Below are 23,947 nucleotides of genomic sequence, written 5' to 3'. Positions count from 1 at the left end.
TGACACTGGCTGTTTGGGGGAGGGTGCCATGTAGCTGCAGTGTGCAGTGTGGCTGGCGCATTTGAGCAGATCTGCTTCCATGAGAGCGGGGAGGGAAGTCCCATTACAAAAACGGACATAATTTCACATGCATGAGGAGTTAGTTCAGGGGTCAGCAAACTTTTTCAGCAGGGGGCCAGTCCACTGTCCCTCAGATCTTGTGGGGGGCCGGACTATATTTTGAAGGGGGGGGGGAATGAACGAACTCCTATGCCCCATAAATAACCCGGAGATGCATTTTAAATAAAAGGACACATTCTACTCGTGTAAAAACATGCTGATTCCCAGACCGTCAGATTGAGAAGGTGATTGGCCCCAGGCCACAGTTTGCCTACCTATGAGTTAATTGAATACCACCCTACATTTCTAGCATTTGTAGAACCTGAGATAATGTGGCAAAACACATGGGCACTGCTTTCATTTCTTTATGGGGAACTAGCCTGCTTCCCACTTCCAGTATTTTGCTTTGTCTCCCCATCCCAAAAGATTCCTGCAGATGCCCATGTCCAAAACTCGCCACCCATGAGTCTGCTTCACTGTCAAAACATTTCTTACCGTGGGGAAGTGTTTCCTATGAATTGTTTGCGTTTCTGTCTTTATAAACTGCCCTGTGATCCTCTGATGAAGGGTGGCATATAGACTTAATAAGTAAATTATATATCCTCGCCTCAAAACATGACAAAACAGATAGCCAGTTTGCATTGTGGTAATGGTAGCACAATGAGTAAATGTTTGTGGTTTTACTCTTTATTTGGTACCTGCTGTATTCTGTCTGTTGCACTGCAGCAACAATCCAAATTGTAACAAGCCAGACAGATCTCAGTCTTTTGCAAACAGAAGCAGTTATTCCTGAGAGTTTGCCTGCTTCATTTTTAGAAAGTTTTAATCTGATTAAAATATTTGAATCAGTTATTGTGTTCTAAAGTTTAATTAGCTGGTGATGGATTTTCTGAAATGCGTGCAGATACGTAGTTAGATCATGGCCTAAGGTAAGCAAGAATTATTTGGGGGCAAGTTGCCTTGTAGCACCTGGATTTGTGCAAATGGGCGGGCTGGTTAAACAAAATATTGTGGATGGATTTTTAAATAGTTTAACAAGAAGGTTTGTAGAAATGCATTAGCATTTTGTAGTGTGCATAAGGGATGCCTAAACTCTGGTACAGTTGTACCTCAGGTTAAGTACTTAATTCGTTCTGGAGGTCTGTTCTTAACCTGAAGCACTATTTCTGGGTTAGCGGAGTCTGTAACCTGAAGCGTATGTAACCTGAAGCGTATGTAACCTGAGGTACCACTGTAATATGAAAACTTCCCCAGCTACCATTTTGAAGAAGAAGAGTTTGGATTTGATATCCCGCTTTATCACTACCCGAAGGAGTCTCAAAGCGGCTCACAATCTCCTTTCCCTTCCTCCCCCACAACAAACACTCTGTGAGGTGAGTGGGGCTGAGAGACTTCAAAGAAGTGTGACTAGCCCAAGGTCACCCAGCAGCTGCATGTGGAGGAGCGGAGACGCAGACCCGGTTCCCCAGATTACGAGACTACCGCTCTTAACCACTACACCACACTGGCTCTCAGTATGAAAACCATACTGATGCAGAACTAAATATGCAGTTTATTCCACAGGGTGAACAGAAACATTAACCACCTGTATAGAAGTTCTGTTTCAATTTCAGACCATGGGCACATGGTTTATTTATACACATTCATGAAATGGGTAGGTAGGGGATTCTTCTCCAGGTATGTGTGCTCAAATAGAGGAAGTAAATTGTGCACTTACATGCACCTCTGCAGGGAATCATCAATAACTGCTAGACAGTCATGGCGAGCTGCATGTGGTAGTGTAGAGTACAGCGCATAATAAGTGTTTAAGGAAAGCTGCCACAGATAAGGCAATTCTGTACCCAGCAGATCTATCTCATGCTGGGGTGTAAGACCTTAAAAAACCATATTTCAACAGATACTTTTTCAAAACCCCAGGTGTTTTGGAAACCTCTGTATAGACCACCTGCCAATTTCTTGCAAAATGATTGAAGCTTTCCCCCACCCACCACCCACTCCTATTCCTTAAGAGTCTGGTTGTTCCAAAAACATAGCAAATGGTGAGGGACTTGTCCAAAATTGTTCACATCACCTGCTGCTTTGTGTATTTTCCATTTGAACTTCAGACAGCCTACACAAGGATCCCATCATGGAGAAAATTGAAAGTGGTCTATTTAACTGTACACAGAATCCATTCACACTGATCTAGACCACAGTGTCCTGCAGCATTACCGCTGCGGCTGTTTGAGATAATGTGCCCTTTCTTCGGATGCAACTGGAGGCCTATTCTTTTCGTTCTCTTGTGAAGTGGCCAAATTAAGTTTAGTCTTGGGCAGTTTTGCCTGAATCACTGCTTCAGCCCAGGGTGGAACTTGTTCAAGTTCGTTTAGAATACCAAGGGCATCTTCTTTAAGGAACGATGGGAAATGAATAAGATTCCCTCTTGGGTTATCAGATTTCCTCCCTCCTTTAAAATTTCATATATTTAACAGGATGCCATACTCTGCAAAAGGAAACTGCAATTTAATCTAGCAGATACTATACACAGACATTTAGTTTTTAAAAAAGTCGGTGAACAATACCTCAGTGTTTCCAAATGAACTCCCATATTTTAACAAAAGTTACATTCCACTTAATCAACCCAAACCTCTAAGTGGCTTACATAAAACAATATAAAATATTCATAAAAGATACTGCTAAAATCTTTAAAAACAAATGGACATAAAATCTAAGTAAAACCAGTAGTTTTAAAACAAATGGTTGGCACCTGTCCATCTTGGGAGCTGATGGAGGAGTGTGCCTTTGGAGCTGAAGTCAAATTGTTGAGTAACAGCTGCAGAGACCGATACAGGACAGACATGTTTTGTTGTAGCTGGGGTAGGTGAAGGCATCCAGTTGTCCTACTGCAGATGCACCATGACGTTTCTTCTCTCTGCGCTCTTCTCAGCATCCCATTCTCCCATACGTTTTGAGATTGGTTATTGTACTCCTACAGATGTCTACTCAGAAGCCTTATGGAGCTGAGCCTCGCCCTCAGGTAAGTGGGAGTATAGGACTGCATCCTTAAGGATCGACGTGGTGGGAAGCTTGAACTTACTGCTGTGCAGTGGGGTGAAAAGATTCTCCTTTTTAAAAGGTGGCATTTTTTTACACACACCCAATCTTCATTGCCCTCTTTTAGGCTTATGATATGAACAGTGCAACCCTATACACGTCTGCTTCGAAGAGAGAGCCGTTGGCTTCCAGGAGACTCACTCCCAGGAAGTATTCATTAGAACTGCAGCGTGAACATCCACTTTTGTGTCGACACATCTTTTTACTCCTTCCTCTCTCCTTCTTATCTTCATCTTTGGCGATCACTCATAGCCAAGTAAGATTATCTTCCATGAACACGGTTTTCACTGTGAGTCTGTGACTGTAGAGGCCAATTCTGGAGTCACATGTCCTTCCCCATTGGAGACATAGGTTTCCGGGTGGGAGCTGATCATGTTGAGGGGTTGCCAAGTGTGCCTTCCTCTTAGCACGTTTTCCCCTTGCATCCTGAGTTCGGGTGTCTTCAAAGCCCATGACCCCTTTGGTAAAGGCTGTTCTCCAATTGGAGAGCTCGCAGGCCAGTGTTTCCCAGTTGTCCGTGTTTATACTACATTTTTTTAAAAAAAATTGCCTTGAGAGAGTCTTTAAACCTCTTTTCTTGACCACCAGTATTACACTTTCTATTCATAAGTTGGGAATAGAGTAGTCGCTTTGGGAGACGCTAATCAGGCATCCGCACAACATGACCAGTCCAGTGAAGTTGATGTTGAAGAATCAGGGCCAGATTTAGGTTTGATGAGGCCCTAAGCTATTGAAGGTAATGGGCCCTTTATATGTCCAGCTGTCCTTTGTCAACAACAAATTGTAGCTGTTTTTTGTGTTGAATATATGCTATATGGTAATTTATGGACCTAATAGGTATAAAAAGCTATTTGCACATAACAAAATATGTATTTTATCAAAGTAATTGTTGAACTGAAATACAATTAGGTATATTAATAGTGAAATAATTATTAAGCTCTAACTTCAAATGATTTTTTATTCATAACAAACTTAATAATGCAAACACATTGGCATTTGGCAATAACAAAATTTCCTTTAGAAACACAATTTCTAAAGACTCATAATCTAGTCTCTAGAAACTTGCTATAACATGAAATAATAATAGGTGCAAATATATGATGCAAACTTCTAATAATTATAAATGAATGTAGGCACCCTATATATAGAAATGAGCAAACCAGTGATATTTTAGGGAGCAGGCTAGCAGGCGGGGCCCATTATGTACATCATAGGAGCCTACACAACACAAAACACTGTTGATGTATGTAGGTTTTATGTGTTTTTTATCTTATATTTTGGAAATGTACATCCAGTTCCCCCCCCCCTTAAATTTTTTGGGGGGGCCCCAAGAGAGTGGGGCTCTAAGCTATAGCTTGTTGAGCTTATACGTAAATCCGGCACTGTTAAATCATTGCAGGAAGCGTGCATTAGAACTGCAGCCTGAGCATCCTCTTTTGTGCCAACACAACCCTCTCCTCCTTGTAACCGCAATTCCCCCGGCCCTCCATCCTTCCTCCTCCATCTCGGCTGCGACCACGAGGCGCCGCTGTGGGGCTCGTTCCCACGGCCGCGCCCGGACCCACTTGGCCGGATATTAGGCGAGAGACTCCGGAAGGAAGAGGCGGCGGAGGCGCGGAAGACGGAGTTGGAGCCGCTTCTGGCACGATGTCGCGGGGGGCGAAGGTAACGCGCGGGTGGTGGGGCGTGAGAGACGGACCTCGCCGGCTACGCTGGTCCCCTGCAGGCTCTTTGCCTCAGGAAGAGACGCGCGTCGCCCCGACAGGGCTAATGGGGGCCTGAGGGGAACTTTCCCCGCTTCTCTCGGCTGCTTCACACGGACTCATCCCCTAGCATTGGACTTCCGTTCAAGATGCTTAGCGAGTCTCTTCCCCTCCCTCCCTCCCTCGCTTAAGAATGTATCATTATTATTATTGTAGGTGAAAGTGGGGCTTCTAGTCCTTAGTGAGGTGTGTGGGGTTTTTTGGGGGGGGTGTGTGTTAACCTATGATCAGATTATCCCGGGGCGGACCCCCCCCCCCACACTCCGAAATGCTACATATATAGAATCAGGATTGCATCCTGCTTTTCAGGGGCAGATAAGTCTGCACGAAGCGGATCGCGATACAATATTATTTATTTATTTCAGTACAATTCTGTGCATAGACCCATTGAGTTCAATGGGATTTACTCGCACGTAAGTGTATGTAGGATTGCAACCTAATCTACACTTGCATTTAGAACCAAGTGATGCCTTGTATTCCAGATTAATCAAGGGAGTGATTATACACACAGTGGTACTTACACACACACACACACACAGACCGACCTTGTTCACATATAAGAAACTTACCTGTTGGGATCAAGCGGTAAAGTAGTGCGCAATGCCCACTCTTCTTGCCAATGCCAATTCTTCAGGGCAGATAAAAGGGGTTGCATGGGGATGGAAAGTCATACACAGGCAAGAGTCCTTGAACTACTGGTACATGTTAGTTGGACACAACCTCTTAATTCTATAATAACATTATTATGTAGTTATTTAGGTACTAATATCCCACTTTTCGAGGGGAAAGCCACCATAAAGCAGCTTTCTATGTAGCAAAGCTTGTATAAATACAATATAAAAACAGTAAACATGCATTTTTTAAAAAAACCTAAACTATTAAATTTAAACAAACCAAACAGTTCTTCCAGTTCTGTGACTCCAGCATCTAAGACATGAACAAATATATCTGAGAAGTTTAGGACCTGGGGGAACCTGATTTTTTAAAAAATGGATTCCTATAGTTTGAGTAAAGGTGGGTTATAAATATTGGGTTGGATCCAACAGTATTGCTCAGCTGAGTGATTGTAAAGCTTCAGTGGTACAGGCAGAGCAAGCATTTTCTGCTCAGGAGAGCCCTACGACCCAAAATGCATAGATTGAATAAACTGAATAAAGAACAAAATATGTTTTTTCCCCTATATAAGCACTCCATTTTTACCCTTACTGCATTAAACACATTATTTCTCTTGTAAAAGCAATTTTACAAAGCTAATCGGACTTTCCCCCCAATCCTGCTGGGAGTGTGTATTGTGGTTTATTTTTCTACAGTGTTTTTGACAAGACAGGTAGAAATTTTGAAAACAATTCTGTGTATGCCTACTTCTGAGTAAAGTAGTAAAATCCATTAAACCGAGCTGGGCATACTCCCAGTGGGTATAGGATTGTAGCCTGAAAACTGTATTGGTTCCATAGTTTCCTTTGCAGTAGCATGTAGGTATAGAATGTTACAGCTCAAGAAATAGGTGCTTGTATGATTTCACTTAGCTATATTCTAGTTCAGCATGTACTTTTGCTTTCTGAAGGCAGCAGTGGTCCTGTGTATGGATGTCGGCTTTTCTATGAGCAATTCTGGTCCTGGAGAAGACTCTCCTTTTGAACAAGCCAAAAAAGTGATGACAATGTTTGTGCAGCGACAGGTAAAAGATCTCAGAGTTGTGGGACGAACAGTAGAAGTTATGATAAAGATGAAGGTGCTGCAGAAAACTCACAGCATGATGACATCAGAACAGGGCTAAACTTCACTTCATGTGAAAGGGAAGAAGTAAAACTTAAAACAGGCCTGCAGTGTTTTGTTAACTTTATAAACCAGGGGAAATAAGGCAGAAATGAATAGGGGGGAAAAATAACTCTGATGGGATAGAAGACGGGGGCAGCTTCAGGGGCATTGAGGCTGTTGCCCTTCCTGTGGTTTACAATTTGCTGCACACCATGTTTCCCCTCAGCTTCATACTTCTTTCCTTGAAGTTACATAGGTGTAACAGAAATACAGAATGTCTACTCCACTTCTTTGATAATGCATTCTGTTCCACCAATCCTTTTGGTACATTGATTTTTTCCTACCATTATTTCAGTTTTCAACTTGTGTTAAAACTGCCCCTTCCGGTGGAGGGGGCGGGGGAGGCAAAGTTCTGTAACTGTATTTTCTAGCCTCTGGATTTTTTTCCAGATATTGAACTGTAGTTCCCATAACAGTTTGGTAGCTGACCACAGAACCTAAAATGTCATTTAAATATGTTTCATATATGATGCAGATAAGGTTGGAAAAATGAATCGATAGTAATCTGAAGCTGAGTAGCAAAGTTTATACTGATCACTTTGTATCTGCACTGGCATCTTTTACCATCTGCAGGTGTTTGCTGAGAGTAAAGATGAAATCGCCTTGGTTTTATTTGGCACAGAGGACACTGCAAATAGCCTTGCCAGCGGGGACCAATATCAGCATATCACTGTGCACAGACACCTGATGATGCCGGATTTTGATTTGCTGGAAGACATACAAAATATGGTTCAGCCTGGCTCTGAACATGGGGACAGTATCCTTTATGAATGTTGAAAATCTTTTCACCAGATTACAGCTGCATGGAAGATTGGGAGTTTATATTTTAACTGTGTCTGGAATTGCCACATTAACTCCTAGAGCCCTTATTATTTAAGACAAACCTATTTGGCTCAGTGGGCCTGATTGTTATTTGTCTCACCCCGACAGAACACCATTGACAGGTGGGCAGGACATGGTATTATTATGATGTCAGATGATTGACAGGTGGTTTATCCCTCCCACCTGCCAAAGTCTCTTGCACGGCACTTCCCAAGCACCCGACATCCAGCTGAGTGTGGGGTGCATGGCGCTTCGCCAACTTCATTATTGGCAAAGCTTTTTTCTACAGGGGAGCTCAGTTGTGCAGCCTACCCAGCAGTGTTAAACTCATGGCCCATCAGTGACTTTAATCCTGCCAGTGACTTGACCCTGCTGTCTGGAAGGATTGGTGGCATGATCAAGATTCTCAGGGGAAACTCGCGGAACAAATCCAGTCATGTCTTTACCTGCCTCACATGTGACTTCAGGTGTGGGGCAGAGGGGCATGAGTTGGGGGAAATGGCTTCACAGGCCAAAGCAGGACTAATGCTGTGTTTCCCACCCCTGGGCCTGTCGGCCAGTGTTGGCCTGACTCTGCAAGGTCTGGGTGAAATCCATCCCAGCGCCTAGCTGAGTGGGGTCGTCTGGTGTTGCTGCCTTGCATCTGGTAAATAAGTGTCTACTCAGAAGAAAGTTGCACTGAGTTCAGTGGACCATACTCCCAGGTAAGGGTGTGTGGGGCTGTAGTGTTTTATCTAGGCAGCCAGGGCTCCTCTGGATGACAAGATCTTTTTGCACCAGGTCAGTGAAGACCACTTGCCTTTTAAAATTCTCCCATATATACAGAGCTCCCTGTGCGACTTTTGGACTGTATTATAAAAATGATAAATAAAACAGGTTCTGTTTACATAGAACATGGGCATGGGCGTAGCCAGGATTTTTGTTGGGGGGGGGGCAGAACCTCTGATTTGTATTGATTTGTATTTATTGGATGGCAGCTGCCCCCCTGGCTATGCCCATGGGGGGCACCACAGAAAGGAAACTAAGTCAGAAGGGGGTCATAGTTGGAATAAGGTTGGGAAACACTGCCCTACAGGGCTGTTATTGATATGTTAAATGCTTTGAACACTTCAGGTGTGTTAAATGTGAAATATTACTGTGACTAGGGCTGCTCAGTAATGACTGTATCCTGGCCAGCATGTATCAGATTGTGGGTTTTTTAAAAATTAAAGTGACTTTTCTTAATGTGCTTAGTTCTTGATGCTCTTGTTGTTTGCATGGACTTGCTCCAAAAGGAAACAATGTAAGTATATCAGCCCACAACTGCCTTTAAGCATTCTGAAACTCAGTTTTGAAAATGGACCTGACTCCATTTTAGTGTTGGGACATTATCTTACTATGGAAGGAGTGTTTTTGAGATAATAAATACTGAAGGATTCTGACTGATTACCACAAGAGAGCTCAAAATCTTCTGTGTGTATTATTAGACAGCTTAGTAAATAGGGCTATTTTGGGATAGCCTTAAGGACATTTTTAGTTCAATTTTGTAAAGGAAGTGTTAGTACCTCTCAACCAGCTTTTGTGGGCCCAAATTATCACTGAGATAAAGAACTGGAAGTTCTTTGAAGAACAAAATGACATTTACTCTTAATGTATATAACAAGCTGAAAATGAAAAGTATTGGGTTTCCTCGCCGCTCTGCTCTGTTCATTTGTTTTCACTGCTGAACTTTAGCCACTTAAGTCTTTCATAGCCCATTTTTGAAGTTTGCTTTCAGGTTAATTGGGCACTTGTTCAGCAGCACAATGCTAAGAATCAGGTCTATGCTAATGTAAAAATTGCAGGTTTTCATTGACTTAAGTGTTGGAAAATCAGAGCTCACCTGACACTGGAGTACTTTCCATGACTGATACCAAGTGGAATATAGCACTTGGTTAATTTTACTCAGTATATTATAAGAGGAGATGCTTCCCCCAATGAGTAATAAAGGGGGGAAATAATTAAAATGGCAGTGCTACTTATTTATTTGTATTGATCTAACAATTTTATATCCTGCCTTTCCTGACAGTTCAAGGTGGATAGCAAGAATAATAAAGTTTAGCATTTCATTTGAACCTTATACTTTGGTTAAGGTTAATTATGGCTTGTTTAAACATGTCAGCTTACCTAGGCGTTACCTAGGTCCAATCACATCCCTCTAAAATATGGTATATTGTGATGGCCAAACACAGCAAATACATGACATTCTGTGGATTCATATTAATCGTATGTGGCCTTACTAGAAGTATAAATTGCTCTTTGTAAAGAAGCAGTCAAAATATTGCAGCTGTCAAAATACCTGTGCTTTTGAAACTCTTTTATTTTTGCCTTCTCTTTTAGTGGGAAAAAATATGACAAACTACACATTGAAGTTTTTACAGACCTCAGTAGTCCCTTCAGTGAGGATCAACTGGATGTTATCATTGCTAACATGAAGAATACTGGTATTTCGCTTCAGTTTTTGTGAGTGAGGAGAGAACTATGAAATATTATTTCAACTCTGTCCTGTTCTGAGAAAGGGAATGTCATTTCTCTAACTCTAGCCTCTAATATTTTAGTGCCTTCTCAAAAAGACACTAAAAATTTGTATAAGTAGGGCTGTGCGTTCAAACAAAAAACTTAGCAAGTCTGCATCCAGAATAGTTGAATTCTGCAAGCTGCATAAATTATGCAAATAAAGCATATTTGCATATTTTGCCCTTATTTGGGATATCTTATTCTGCAAATAGCACAAAAGCTCTGGGTTGTATACATTCCTCTGCTGATAGATGTCAACTGTTGGGGGGCCTCAGCTGAAGAGTGGGCAGAACCAGACCCCAGAGTGGGTGGAGTGAGACCCCCCCAGGTATGCCAAGGTCCACAATCATAGGTGCACATACTCACTGCTCCTTAGCTGATGCATGCACATCAGCTGAGGAGTGGTGGGAAAGGTAATTTTCATTCCCACAATTGCTCTCGACTAGGCAGAACTTCTCTTCATTCTGAAGAGCAAGGTGGGCCATGGGGATTTCATCCCCATTGCATCACCGGGCTCAGTCAGGACATTTAAATCTCTTCCCCCAGCCCAGCGCTTGTATAGAATGACTGGGGACAGCTTTTCTTAGAATCATAGAGTTGGAAGGAACCGCAAGGGTCATTTAGTCCAACCCTCTACAATGCAGGAATCCTGTCTGCAGCTGTCCCTGGGTGGGCTTGAATCACCAACCTTCTGGTTAACAGCCAGATGCACTGACCCCATTGTGCCACCTGAGTCTTCTTGTGGTGTTGCTTATGCCATTGTGGCTGGCAGATCGTTTCAGAAGCTTTTATAGGCTGGATCTTGCCTGTGGTTCAGCAGTTCTAGACCCCTGGAGAATAGCTGACATTCTCACAGGCCTTAATTCTACTCATCCATTGCTATATTTCAGAGCCTTTTTTCTGCTTCTGTGCAGGAATACCCATATTTTTAGCAATTGTAGGGCTGCATGCAAGCAAGCAACTGCTAATTGGGAACGTCCTTTATGTGCCTGTGCCTGGAAATGAGGCCCATTGAACCCAGCGGGCTTACTTCTGAGCAGATATGGTTAGGATTGCCCTGTTAATGTATTGAGAAAAAGACTATAGGTTGTGATTTGGCTCATTCAGAAAGCAATACTAAGAAGAAATTATCTTAACTGTAATATGCCAGTGGCAATAATGATATTTAGACATCATTAATGCTGCAAAATAGACAAAGGTGCCTAAATTGGAATTCTGTTTCATCTCCCCCCCCTCCGTCCCCATCCTCCACCTTTGCTATGCTATGATCAATTACATAAATAGGATTGTTCTGTCTGATCAGAAGTAAGCTCATTGATCACAGTGAAGCTTACTTCCAGGTTAATCTATAGATTTTCATGCTCAATATATGAGAATGAAAACTGCTTTCACTCAGCTCACATCGCAAAATGCAAAAATTGGCAAGATGCCGTGGATGAAATCTGAAGGGCAGAAGTCCCAAAGGAAGCAGGCATGCACAGACCATTGTGGTCATTCAGTGAATTAAGTGACTTGAAATGCATGGGGCAAGGAAACTTGGCTTTTCCAATGGGTGCTTCCATTCCTTAGGTCCTTTTATTGTAAGCTCAGGGCCAAACACATCATGTGAACTGCATATCTTAGCTTCCATCTTCCTTCCTTTTTCTTAATGGCCATACTAGGAAGGGGGGAATTCTGTCCCAAGACATAGAGGGAGGAGGGGTTAACCTTTTCATACCACATCACAGTCTTGGTGAAAAGTGCCCCCACTCCCCAAAAATATATTCCTTTCCCTTCTGCCACTTCTGGAAAGAAACTGCTATTTGCCCCAATGGCCTGTTCCCTCTTGGGGTAATCAGCTACTTGGGGAAGGGGGGTTTCCATGTGTGGGGAAAGGGTTAAATCCCCATTTCCCATTGCCACTGCTCCAATTCTGATTTGACCTCCCCACACACTCCACTGCTGCAATTTTAAGGGGGGGAAAATGATACATTTAACATTATGTATAATTTGACTGTTAGTTGTTGACATATAAATTACATCAAAAGATAATTTCATGCAGATGTATTATGCAAAATTCTTAATCCAATTTCTTTCCGCAGAGGAAAATACGTCAACTTTATTTATGAATACTCCCAAGTTTGAGCTTTAAAACATCCTATACAGAGCTTGTCATGTCACAAGTGACTAATAGCGTGGCAATAAATGAGCATCAGTGTGGGCTGGCTTGCTAAGGTTTCAGAATGACAATTGAACGTGCATCAGAATAAAGGGAGGATGCAAAGTGTCAATTCACATTTCTTTCATTTCAGGAAAAAATAAAATAAAAGTCAGTGAATTGATTTGTAGTCGTTCTGGTGAATGAGGAATGTGAATGGAAATTGTTCTTTATTGTATTCCTAGCTTGCCATTTCCAGCGAATGACGAAGATGGAAGTGGGGACACGGGGAATGGTTTGCATTCCAGTAGGGGCCAAAACCCTTTTCCAAGGAAGGGGCTATCTGGGCAGCAGAAAGAAGGCCTTCAGATGGTGAGAAAGCTTATGTTTTCCTTAGCCAAAGAAGAAGGCCTGGAGGACATTTATACTTTCAGGTAACTTTGAATTGCTCTTGCTTCCATTATTAGAAACTTTGCTTGTATTTATTTCCCTCACAGTTTCATGCCCACAGAGGTTTTGTTTGCATAAATTGGGCTTTTTCTCCTCCTGACACCACAGTGTTCCTTTACATAGAAGTATTTCCCTTTTCATTATGGTGGAACATGGCTTCAGTGTAATGTTTTAGGTTCGTAAGGCCAAGCTAGATGTTCAGCAGCAAACCTGGGCCTTAATAGCATCGGGAATAGCAATGTACAGGAGAGCAGTGCTCATTATTTACCGATAATATTGGAGGTGCCTCTTTGCTTGCAGGCACCTGCACTTTAAAATAAAGATAGCTTAAAATCTAAAAATGTGTGTAAAAACCTCAAAGGAAAACCAGCAAACAGCAGCACACAAAAATAGCAAGGGAAAAATAATGCTAAAAATGACAAGCTCTACTCACCGCTTTCCTCCCCAATATGTAATTACAACAAACATTAGTATCCAAACCTATATCTGCATTGGATTTGACATTTTAAAAATATTTATTTTTGTTGATTTTTTTATTATTGGTAAGTTTCATGGCAAGCAGTTTACAGCCTAATGATATAAAATAAGTGTTAAACCAGCACTCAGAAAAAAAAATCAACTGTGGAAGTTTATTGTTCATTGTTGTGGCTTTTTAAGCTGATCTACCGCGCAATCCAGTGACATTATTGGTTCTGTGAAGTGCTGACAAAGGCTTTTCTAAAGGAAAACATCTTCTGGTAGTGCAGTACTTCTAAGGGGGTAGTCAGCCAGGCATGTTTTTTTTATTAACAAGTTCCATACTGTGGGTGCCATAAGAGAGAGGGCTCTGCTATGCACCCTAACAGATTTTACCTTGGTGAAAAATAGCACACATTGCACTCCTTGCTCGTGTATCGTGCCATCCATGTGCTTTTATCTGGTTGCAGCTCTCATCACAGAGATGAAAGCGACTAGTGAGCATGGAAATACCCATCTCTGTTGCTGATATAACATTGCTGAGGTAGTAGCACAATGACATGTTTTGTGATATTGGACTAGTGCTGTTGCCGCATTCCATCCTAACTATACTAGTACAACAAGTGAGCTTCAAGTGATTCAAGAATTCAGCAGAACTGTTAAAATGCCTGGAAAATAAATACCACAGTGTCATCAACCTTAATGTCACATGTAACTGGATTCATGCACATTTCTGGATGTGGGAATAGTCTCTCTTGAAAATCACCCTGACTTGAGATGATGTAAGGTGAAATTGAAGATCTGTCTGTGATAAACATGTAAGAACACATACATTACTATGATGTGAAGATGTGAAAAATCACAGATAATTTATCTAGAACCAAAATATTTTCAAGACCACAATTTTGTTAAAACTAACCTATTCTTTTCCTGTGAGCAGTTAGTAAAATGTTTTACGGGATTCACCATATCACTTTCCCCTGTGTTTTGTCATTTAGAGAGAGTCTGGAGCGCCTTTCAGTGTTTAAGAAGGTTGAACGGAGACCTATGGCTTGGCCTTGCCAGCTCACAATTGGTTCTCAGTTGTCTATAAGGATTGTGGCCTACAAAGCAGTAAGTTACAACAGCCACTTTTGTATTTTTAGCACCATATTAGCATAATTGAACACATGCCAACACTGGTGCCAGTAGAAGGGAGGAAACACAGCAGGGATTAATTAGTTGTAAATTCAGATTCAACCGCAGTAACTGATTAGTATAGCTGCCTATTAAATTATTAAATCTGACAGCATAGAGAGATAGAATATGGTCGTTTTTCATAAAGTTCACTGTCTGGTTTCTGAAACTCCTATTCCCTTGGAAAACGCAAGTGATGGCAGTTGGAGAAACTGCATAGCAATGAATTCCTTCCATATTTCTCTTGGGGAACTTCTCACATTTTCCGGTAAAGTGTTCTTGTATATAGGACCACTGTAACTTTTTAAATCTGCAGTTTGCCTTCAGTCACTAGAAATTAGTGCATTGTAGACTGTCAATCCATGATTATGTGCACCTGAAATTTCAGGCATTTTTTCCAGTGTTTTCTAACTGTCAATATTGGCATATCATTGATGATAAGTGAAATAAATTTTATGGGTTCAGGGATATTTTTACTAGTGCAGTGTAAGTTGGCTGCTGTCTTATGCCTGGGAAAGGAAAGGGGGCCTTTGAATTGTTGCAGTGGATATCTAAGCTCCAAGGGAGCAATCCAAACCCAAGATTGCTGGGATGAGCAAATTAGGATCCAGTGGATCTCTAGCTTAGCAGGTGGATTCCCAGCACAGTTGGGCTGTGCTAGTGTAAGTCATATGTCCTAGCTTAGCCGGGGATCTTATGCTGGCACAAACCCTGAAAAATGGGTATTGCTGATGTTTGGTGGCGTATGCTGAATCCTAGCTCTGTTCAGCTCAGTCATATGACCTGGCAACCCAGTGGAACTCAAGCTGGCAAAAAGGGTGTTGTCAGTCTCTTATTTTAAAGGCTTGCTTTCTTCTGCCAGGCTTAGGTCAACTCAGCTGTCAGTAGTCTTGCTCCTGAACAGAGTTCGGACTAGGGGTAATTTACTCCAGCTGAATTCAAGATGGCACAAGTTCTGTTGGCTTCCCATACTTAGGATTGTTCTGCCTGTTAACATGAAATAACTTATCTTTTTAATTTCAATGTCAAGTTCACCGAGGAAAAAGTGAAAAAAACCTGGACGGTTGTAGATGCCAAGACACTAAAAAGAGAAGATGTTCAGAAAGAAACAGTTTACTGCTTGAATGACGATGATGAAACAGAAGTTCAGAAGGAGGACGTTATTCAAGGTATGACTTCTGCTTTGAGCACCAAGATTTTCCTGGGAAAGTATTTGCTTGCCAAAAAAAAAAAAAAAGTTAAGTGCAATTTAGTGAATTGCATTTAGTGAGCAAGCTCTGGGTTTGGTTTATTGGCAGAAGCATTGAGATGAAGGTAGAATAAGTGAGGTAACATTGGTAACAGAGGAATTAAATTTTATATCCATTCCAGATAGGAGAGTACTGAAAATGGATTTGGGGCATGCATGTTTTGCTAAATACACAAAAGAATTTCTAGGGTATCAAGAGATAACAAGCTTCATACAATTATCTGATACCATGTAGGGAGATCTATTTAGAGGAAGCACGTCCTCCTTAGCCACCCTCCCCCCATCCCTTGAGCTGCAACAGGACAGCCCTGCTTGCAGTTTAAAAGATGCTTGGTTGATGTGTATGTTGAGTATGGAGGATGTGACAACAGGAGTGACACACACACACACATGCACACTTTGAATGCACTCTTGAAGGAAAAACTTGAGGTAGGTGGGCTCACCTTCCATGTCTAGCTCCATCTCTGCTTCTGTCCATAGGCTGAAGGGAATCATGCAGCAGGCTTACCTTCCAGCTGTGCCTGTGTTCGACTTTCAGGGGTTCCAGGCAGTGTCCCTATGTGGCCCTTGGCTGCTGTTGGTTTGTGAGGTGGGAGGGTCCTCTCCAGTTCCACCCCACACACTCATATTTTCCTGCAAGGCTCTCTCGTTCTCTTCTGCTCTGCATTTAGGCTCCCATGTGAGAGTCACCCTCCTTTAATAACATAGGAACTGATTCTTTCACTCTGCAGGATTCCGCTATGGGAGCGATATAGTTCCTTTCTCTAAGGTAGACGAGGAACAGATGAAATACAAGACGGATGGGAAATGTTTTGCTGTCTTGGGGTTCACAAGATCATCTCAGGTATGGATGTAAACTTGGAGAAGTGCTTATTGTACAACTGCTGTAGGGCTTTTCACATAACTTGAAAACTTATCCTAGGCAAAAGAGGTTGTACAAATGAGTTTCAAATGAGCTAACTACTTCTTGTGGCAAGGGCAGCTGCTATGAACTTCAGCTCCTGGTTTCTAACACAGCCATCATAGCTCACTTTAAGTAGATGTTGGTGTGTGAGAGAGAGATCACTTCCCTTATTTCTTATGCCTGAGTGTGGGTGGCAGGGAGAGAAGCATTCTTTTTATTTTGTCACAATCTGGGTTGTGTGTGTGCTGTGAAGATGATTGAAACTGCATTGTGAAATTTCAGAATCCAGAGGAATTGCTGAATAAGAATACCAGTGGTCAAGGGATGGAACTTCAGTGCCTCTGTGGCTTTTTGCTCCTCCCCATGACAAATAGAAAAGGGACGTGTTGTTTAAATGGTGCAGAATGAATTGTGCAAAATAAGAAACCATGATGGCCTGTTTAATTTTCATAATTCGCCGAGGCTGTGGAATTCACCCTATCTTGTTGGAAAATTTGGGTGAATGAATTAAATTTGGGTTGCTTCTTTTTGCATTGCACACAGTCCTGAGCACTATTTTGCACATATTCAGAGGCTGTGGGCATACCTGATCTGGCCACGGAGGACAATCTGAACTGGTGATTTGAACATCACAAAACGATGACTACAACAGGAGATATCAAATTTTGTATAGCCAGTAGAATTAAGGCTGTAGTCTTATGCATACTTGGAGCTACATCCCATTCATTAAGGCCTTATAACGCAGTACCATGCCACGTCAGACATTTATGATCCTTGGAGCTCGTTTGTTAAGGGTGCTGAAAGTTGTTAGGAGACCCTTCTTCCCCTCACAGAGCAACAGTTCCTGGAGCGGTTAAGCAAGCAATCCCTCTTTCCTGGGAATTGTAGCTCTGTGAGAGGAATAGGCATCTCCTAACAACTCTCAGCGCCATTTTAGGAAAGATTTGTTTGAGGGAAGACTTTTAGTGTTTAAAGTGTGGTGCAGATGGGGCCTCAGTGTGCTTCAGAATGGAGAACAAGATGAGACAAAATTTATCTTACAAGCCTGCCTTCTTCCCTCAAAGTAGAGGTCACTAACACTGAGAAGTAACTTGGAAGATTTTGGAAACTGGGCACAATGTATTGCATTCCCCCCCCCCCCCCATCTGTAGTGGAAGGCATGATGGGAGCAACAGGGGTGAAGAAAGAAGGCTGACAGATGAACTTGTGTAACTGAGAGTATGAGGTGGGGAGAAGAGTGATGAGTGCGCTTGAAGGTAGCTCAAAGTGATACCTAGTGCAGAAGCTTTAGCAACTATTTTTAAAAGTCTCCTGGAATATAACACTATATTTGGCTGTGGAATTGAATCTCATGTCTTTTAGACAGTGACTTTTAAGAGTTCAAAATCACATTTGGACCAGGTCAAAGCTAGCTAACTTTTGGAAACATTCATTCATAGGTCCAGAGACATCGTTACATGGGATATCAGGTTCTGAAAGTCTTCCCAGCAAAGGATGATGAGGTGAGCTTTACCAACCTGCTGATTGGAGTTTTGCTGTATCTTTAAATCTTTGACTGGCTGTCCTTGAATCAAAAGCTGCATTTTTCTATTTATTTATTTTTAATGTGAAACATGTTGAAAGCTGGTGTATCACAAAAACAGACAAGTTATTTTCCTTAAGCGTTACTGTTTTAAGAAAACAAACATGAAAATCTGCAAGGAGAATGGAGCTAGAATGTCACAAGAACTAGCAGTGGGAGATCATGGCTTGGATGTTCCTTTTGGGCTTTGATATTCTTGATACAGATGAGATCTTACATTGATTTCTTAGCAGTAGGTATCATGGTGCAGTTGCAATCTAGTTGTTTGCCCCCATTTTTTCTCTTCCACTAGTTCTAGCATGACTGTGCAACATAGCTAGATTGTAGAAGCATTGAGGAAATGGAATCAGAGTCTCAGCTCCTCCTCCTCTTCTCTGCCACAAAAAATTGAAGGGTAACAGAGTTTTTGTCCAAGGACCGAACTAGGATGTTATAGCACCTGCAGGGCCGTTTTGAGGCCCTGGAAATAGAAAATGTACAGCTCTTCTAGAGCCACTTTCTCCAAGCTCCTTCAGTAGTATCGGGGAAGTTGCTGACTTACTTACATTGTACCCCTTTTGAACGTAGAGCCTGTTCTCCTCATCAGATTTTAAAATGGAATCTCTTCCAGCTTTAATAGAAAGAGAAATAGGAACTTAAGAGAAGTGATATCACACGAGAGTTTGTTTTTAAATCTGCAACTTTAAATATAGACACATTTAATTTTGACACGGTGGTGCAGTATATATGAGGGTGCCCTACTTCAGTATGTCTCTTGATCTTGTGCACTGTCACTGCTTTTGAAAAGGTAAAAAAGGTGAGGTTTCAGTCAGACTGCTGGCTCAAAACCTACCTCTTTGATTTTTCATGACTGCTGCGGTTCCCAGGCTTTCATCATGCTTGCATTTAATTGCATCTCTCTTTTTGACAGGCTGCAGCCGTGGCTCTTTCTGCCCTCATTCATGCTTTGGATGAGTTGGATATGGTGGCCATAGTGCGTTATGTCTATGACAGAAGATCGCACCCGCAAGTTGGAGTAGCTTTTCCGTTAATTAAGAATGAATACGAGGTATTCCCCCTACCATGGTTATATAGTTATTAACCCCTATTCAGTCCTGTGTTCTTAGCAGGGGTGGGTAGCATAAATCCCACCAAGTTAAGAATGCAGTATTGTCATAGGAACTTTCTAGACATCACTATAGCACAGTAGTTTGGTGCTTGCACCTATAACCTGGTGCGGGGTGGTTTTTAAAATCTGTATATAGCTGCTGGGTATTTTTTTGATAAAAGAAAATTCTGCATTGCATACATATTTTTTTTAAAGTCTGCAGACGGCTATGCCATTTCTGGCATGTTACTTTTTAGTGAATGCGCATATGGAATGCAGTGCTTAATAAGCATTGCTTTGGTTAAGCAGTGACTAAAGTGGGGGCGGACACTATCTTTCATCTTCTTTTGACTGGCAAAAATAAGCACAAGAAGAAAAGGAATTGTTTGAGGTGGTGTGAGCCAGCGGAGGTATGTGGATAAAGGATGCCCAGTGAAGCTCTGTAAATGGGAAGTGCAGAACTTCTTGGTTTGGGCCGTGGTTTGGAATCTTAAAAGAAACAAGCTTGATGGACCACTATAAGAAACCGATCAGATTCCCAAATTTGGAAACTGCTCTGCCATAGGAACTATAGCAGGTAGAAAAAGATAAGGACACGTCAAGCCATTCTCCAAGAAATGCTCAGGGCAGCTTTGTTGAATTTTATTTTAATAATTTCGTAAACATTTCTATTGAATGTGTGCTAGTCTAGAATGTGTTTTGTGCTATGTGTTAGATACTATGATAACTCAACTAAAATGAAAATGTTTTCCCCCCTTTGACATTCCCCCTCTCTCTTTACAGTGTTTGGCCTATGTACAGCTACCGTATATGGAAGATCTGAGGCAATACATGTTTTCCTCCTTAAAAAATAATAAAAAGTTTACACCAACAGGTGAGCTTTGAACTTTTGGCATCATTAACAGAGCAATCCTACATATACTTACTCAGAAATAAGCCTCTTTGAGTTTAGTGCTCCTTATTCCCAGGTGCATGTCTGTACGGTTGCAGTGTAAAGATATGTCTTGCAATATGCAGGACATTTCATGCTGTCAGGCTAAGTTTTCCCCATCCTATACTTGTGCACCTGTTTATTCCTTCCTCTGTGTAGAACTTTACTTTTTCCCCTGTTGAAATTCATTTTGTTAGTTTTGGCACAGTTCTCCAATCTGTTATGGTCATATTGAATCCTGATTTCATCTTCCGAGATATTAGCCATTCCACCCATTGAAGTACCTGGTACTGCCCAATTAGGCTCAAATGGCCTCTGGATTTGGCCTGCTAGGCCATTTTGGGCAAACCACACCCAATTGTCAGTCGCTTAACATCACACACCCTTGACTCCAGTCTGTGAGGTGTTTATTTTCCCTTAGAAGTCAGTGGGAGAAAATGGAAGGGACTGCGTCTGCAGACATATTTCATGTGGGCACTTGATGGGCAAGTGAGGATACAGATGTTGGGGTTACCAGTAGTGAAGTTGTGGAGGAAAGTTCCTACCTCGGCTGTGCTCCTGTTCGCAACTGCTTACATTTTCCCTCAGAAGTGAAATGGCTTCCATTGATTTCAGTGGGAGAAGGTAAATGCAGCCTAGTGTTATGAGCAATTTTCTCATTGGAGACTGTGAGGGCAGAGGGTAGTGGGGAAAGTGAACATGGCTACAGTGTCTTTATCTCCTGGATGTATTGAATATTCCTTTGTCTATATCTGATGGCACAGAGGATCAGTTGTGTGCAGTTGACTCTCTGATTGATTCCATGAGTTTGGTTTATGAAGATGAGAGTGAAGGGACCAGCCAGGATATATTTAAAACCAGCAAATTCCCCAACCCTCAATTTCAAAGATTGTATCAGGTAAGAGGATGACCATATCACCGTTACCTTAAAACATTCCCTATTTTTTCCCATATTTTCCTTCTCTGTTTTAAGCTGTAGCAAAAACAACTTTGTTGCAAATGTAATGTGATAAAGTTAGGCCTGTGCCTGTGAGAACAGCTACCTCGCCCCTTGCCGTTGGTTATCACAGTGAACATTTCTGTATCCTTACTTGCCTTGTAGGAAATAGAGCAAGATGCTTTCAGTCAGTTCCACTAGGGTCTTTGGGGTGTTTACAAATTATGTAGACTGGGGACAGTGTGCTGTGTTCAAGTGGTTTTGTGCTATTGCGATGTAGCAGCCTGCTTAAATTATGTAGCATTTTCCCCACAAATGCTTCCTCCACCTGGTTCACAGCAGAATAACCTATACATGGCCCCTCATCATTTATTTACTGGAGTCTCACAGGAAAATGTGTGGGCAGCATAAAATAATTCAGTGTTTCACTGCTGAAAGTGTTGGACTATATCTGAGAAACTCCTACAGAGAAGCTGGATATTTTGACAGGCAAGCCTGAGTTAAAGAAGCTTTAACATCCAGCTCTGGGTGACTTAAATTGATAAAATAGGAAATTCAGGTTTAATTCTACCATAGCAATATTTACACATCCTAAAGTTCTGCCAACCAAATGGATCTCTGTATGCTTTAAAAAAAAAAAAGCATGTAGCACACAGGAGGGCTTCAGTGTTTGCTTGCTTGCTTTTTTTTTGAATATTTTTAGGCAGCCTTTCTGTTGCTGAATAAAAATGAATTAGTTAAAAAAAATCAGTATATTTTGATCTAAAATTTGGGGAAATTATAAGGGAAATAAGGAACTATCAGTGGGAAAACTGATGTAAATTGGCATTTTTCTTGCTGATTTTAAATCAGTTTCATGTAAATCCAACAAATCTGCTTCAGGACAGGGTCCTTTCAATGAGGCTTACAGCCAACAGAAAGCCATAACATTCAGTAATAAACTATTCTATTAAAAGCCAAATTTCATTACCCTTACATGAGTGAGCATTATGTATGCTTGTGCTATATGAACACTTTCACCTCAGATTATTACTTGTAATCTTATATGATCCCAGAATGCCATCTTTCACTGAATGTCACTGAAAGAAAGCCTCCCACAACATAGACCTGCCTATTCACTAAAATCTTGAGAACAAGTCCACAACAAGTTAGTTGTGCTGGGGGTTGCAGAAGTTCATCTTGTGGCAAATTGGAACAGGGCCTTCTCTGCAGTGATACCCGTTTTGTGGGATGATAGTCCCTTTGAAATATAGACTGTAATTGTGCTTCCATTGGTTGTTAAAAAAACATCTATTTGGCCTCTGATGCCAGTTCTAACAGTTCCTGACTATAGTATTTGTGGTGGAATGTTTTTATTGAAATGTTTTTATTGTAAAATGCCTTGTTGCTGTTATTATTTCAGTATTTATCAAAATGGATTTAAATCAATAAAATTTCATGCCGTGGAATATTTGAACTTTGCTCCGCAACAAATCCCCTTTTACATGAAAGGCATATTGCATATTAGAAACCAAAGTGAACCCCATGTACTGTGTTTGTTGTTGTTGTTTAGTTGTGTCCAACTCTTTGTGACCCCATGGGCCAGAGCACGCCAGCCACTCCTGTCTTCCACTGCCTCCCGCAGTTTGGTCAAGCTCATGTTTGTAGCTTCGAGAACACTGTCCAACCATTTTGTCCTCTGTCGTCCCCGTCTTCTTGTTCCCTCCATCTTTCCCAACATCAGGGTCTTTTCCAGGGAGTCTTCTCTTCTCATGAAGTGGCCAAAATATTGGAGCCTCAGCTTCCAGATCTGTCCTTCCAGTGAGCACTCAGGGCTGATTTCCTTAAGAATGGATAGGTTTGATCTTCTTGCAGTCCATGGGACTCTCAAGAGTCTCCCCCAGCACCATAATTCAAAAGCATCAATTCTTTGGTGATCAGCCTTCTTTATGGTCCATCTCTCATACACTGTGTTATATGTATGTATATTTGTGTGTGCGTGTGTGAGAGAGAAACAGACAGACAAACAGAGAATTGCTTGTCCTCTTTTGCTTTCCCATCAGTGCCTACAGCATAAGGCTTTCCATCCTGATGCACCTTTGCCTCCTATTGAAAAACACCTCTCAGACATGTTGGGGACACCACAAGAAGTGACTGAGAAATGCCAGGCTCCCCTTGAGAAATTAAAAGCGCTTTTTCCCTTGAAGGAAGCAGATAAAATTAAAGAGCAGAAAACAGCTCAGCATATCTTCAAAGATAAGTAAGTTATCATAGGCCTGGTGCAAATTGTTTGTTAGCTAATCCAGTTTCCTTTAGCCACATCGTTACACCTGCAATCTCAGGTTGTGTTGGCCAGGAGGGATTTCATTACCTTTGTGTGTAAAGAGATGCAGGTATTTTGTTTGGATGTAGACCTAGTTTCTGTCTTTTGTGCCCTCATAACCTCAAAGACAAAGATGCCTCTTTGCAAACATGGGGGAGACATGTGTTGCTGTTCCTTCCCATGTCTTAATGGTTTTCTTCAGCGTAGCTCAGAGAATGCCACCTTCTCTGTAGCTTTTATGATAGCTGAGGTAGACCAAAAGCATGCTCTGCTCTAGAGTAGACTATCTCTGCTTTTAATTTTAGCTATCAAGGACCCATAGAAGAGGGCTTTCAGTCATAGCTGTCAACGTTTCCCTTTTTAAAAGGGAAATTCCCTTATTCCAAATAGGATTCCTCGCAAGAAAAGGGAAAAGTTGCCAGCCATGCTTTCAGTATCCATTCCGCAATTGTGGAACTTTATTTCTCCAGAGTGATGCCAAATGTGTGAGAGTGTGGGAGCCAGTGTGGCGTAATGGTTAGTGCTTGACGTGGAGACCAGGGTTCGAATCCCCACTCAGCCATGAAGCTCACTGGGTGACCCTGAGCCAGTCCCCATCTGTTAGTC

At 41.7% G+C, this 23,947-nt stretch overlaps 1 protein-coding gene across 2 annotated transcripts in view; it reads left to right on the top strand.

Moving 5' to 3' along the window:
* Positions 1 to 4,661: 4,661 nt before the first annotated feature.
* Positions 4,662 to 23,947, top strand: part of XRCC5 (X-ray repair cross complementing 5) — a 40,244-nt gene continuing 20,958 nt past the window's right edge. The window contains exons 1-14 of one of the 2 annotated variants that reach the window (XM_081007085.1): positions 4,662 to 4,857; positions 6,520 to 6,633; positions 7,347 to 7,530; positions 8,829 to 8,877; positions 9,954 to 10,076; positions 12,513 to 12,701; positions 14,172 to 14,286; positions 15,380 to 15,518; positions 16,330 to 16,442; positions 17,942 to 18,004; positions 18,995 to 19,132; positions 19,955 to 20,045; positions 20,867 to 21,000; positions 23,082 to 23,278. In XM_081007085.1, coding sequence (XP_080863211.1) covers positions 4,840 to 4,857; positions 6,520 to 6,633; positions 7,347 to 7,530; positions 8,829 to 8,877; positions 9,954 to 10,076; positions 12,513 to 12,701; positions 14,172 to 14,286; positions 15,380 to 15,518; positions 16,330 to 16,442; positions 17,942 to 18,004; positions 18,995 to 19,132; positions 19,955 to 20,045; positions 20,867 to 21,000; positions 23,082 to 23,278 — 1,667 coding nt within the window. In that variant the 5' untranslated portion in view covers positions 4,662 to 4,839. The remainder of the gene's footprint in view (positions 4,858 to 6,519; positions 6,634 to 7,346; positions 7,531 to 8,828; positions 8,878 to 9,953; positions 10,077 to 12,512; positions 12,702 to 14,171; positions 14,287 to 15,379; positions 15,519 to 16,329; positions 16,443 to 17,941; positions 18,005 to 18,994; positions 19,133 to 19,954; positions 20,046 to 20,866; positions 21,001 to 23,081; positions 23,279 to 23,947) is intronic. The other variant, XM_081007084.1, reaches the window with a different exon arrangement.

The sequence above is a fragment of the Podarcis pityusensis genome (genome assembly GCF_964106645.2).
Source record: "Podarcis pityusensis genome assembly, chromosome: 1".
In the NCBI taxonomy this organism is placed as follows: domain Eukaryota; kingdom Metazoa; phylum Chordata; class Lepidosauria; order Squamata; family Lacertidae; genus Podarcis; species Podarcis pityusensis.
Note: the sequence above shows the minus strand (reverse complement) of the source record. Positions and strands in the feature narration are given on the sequence as shown.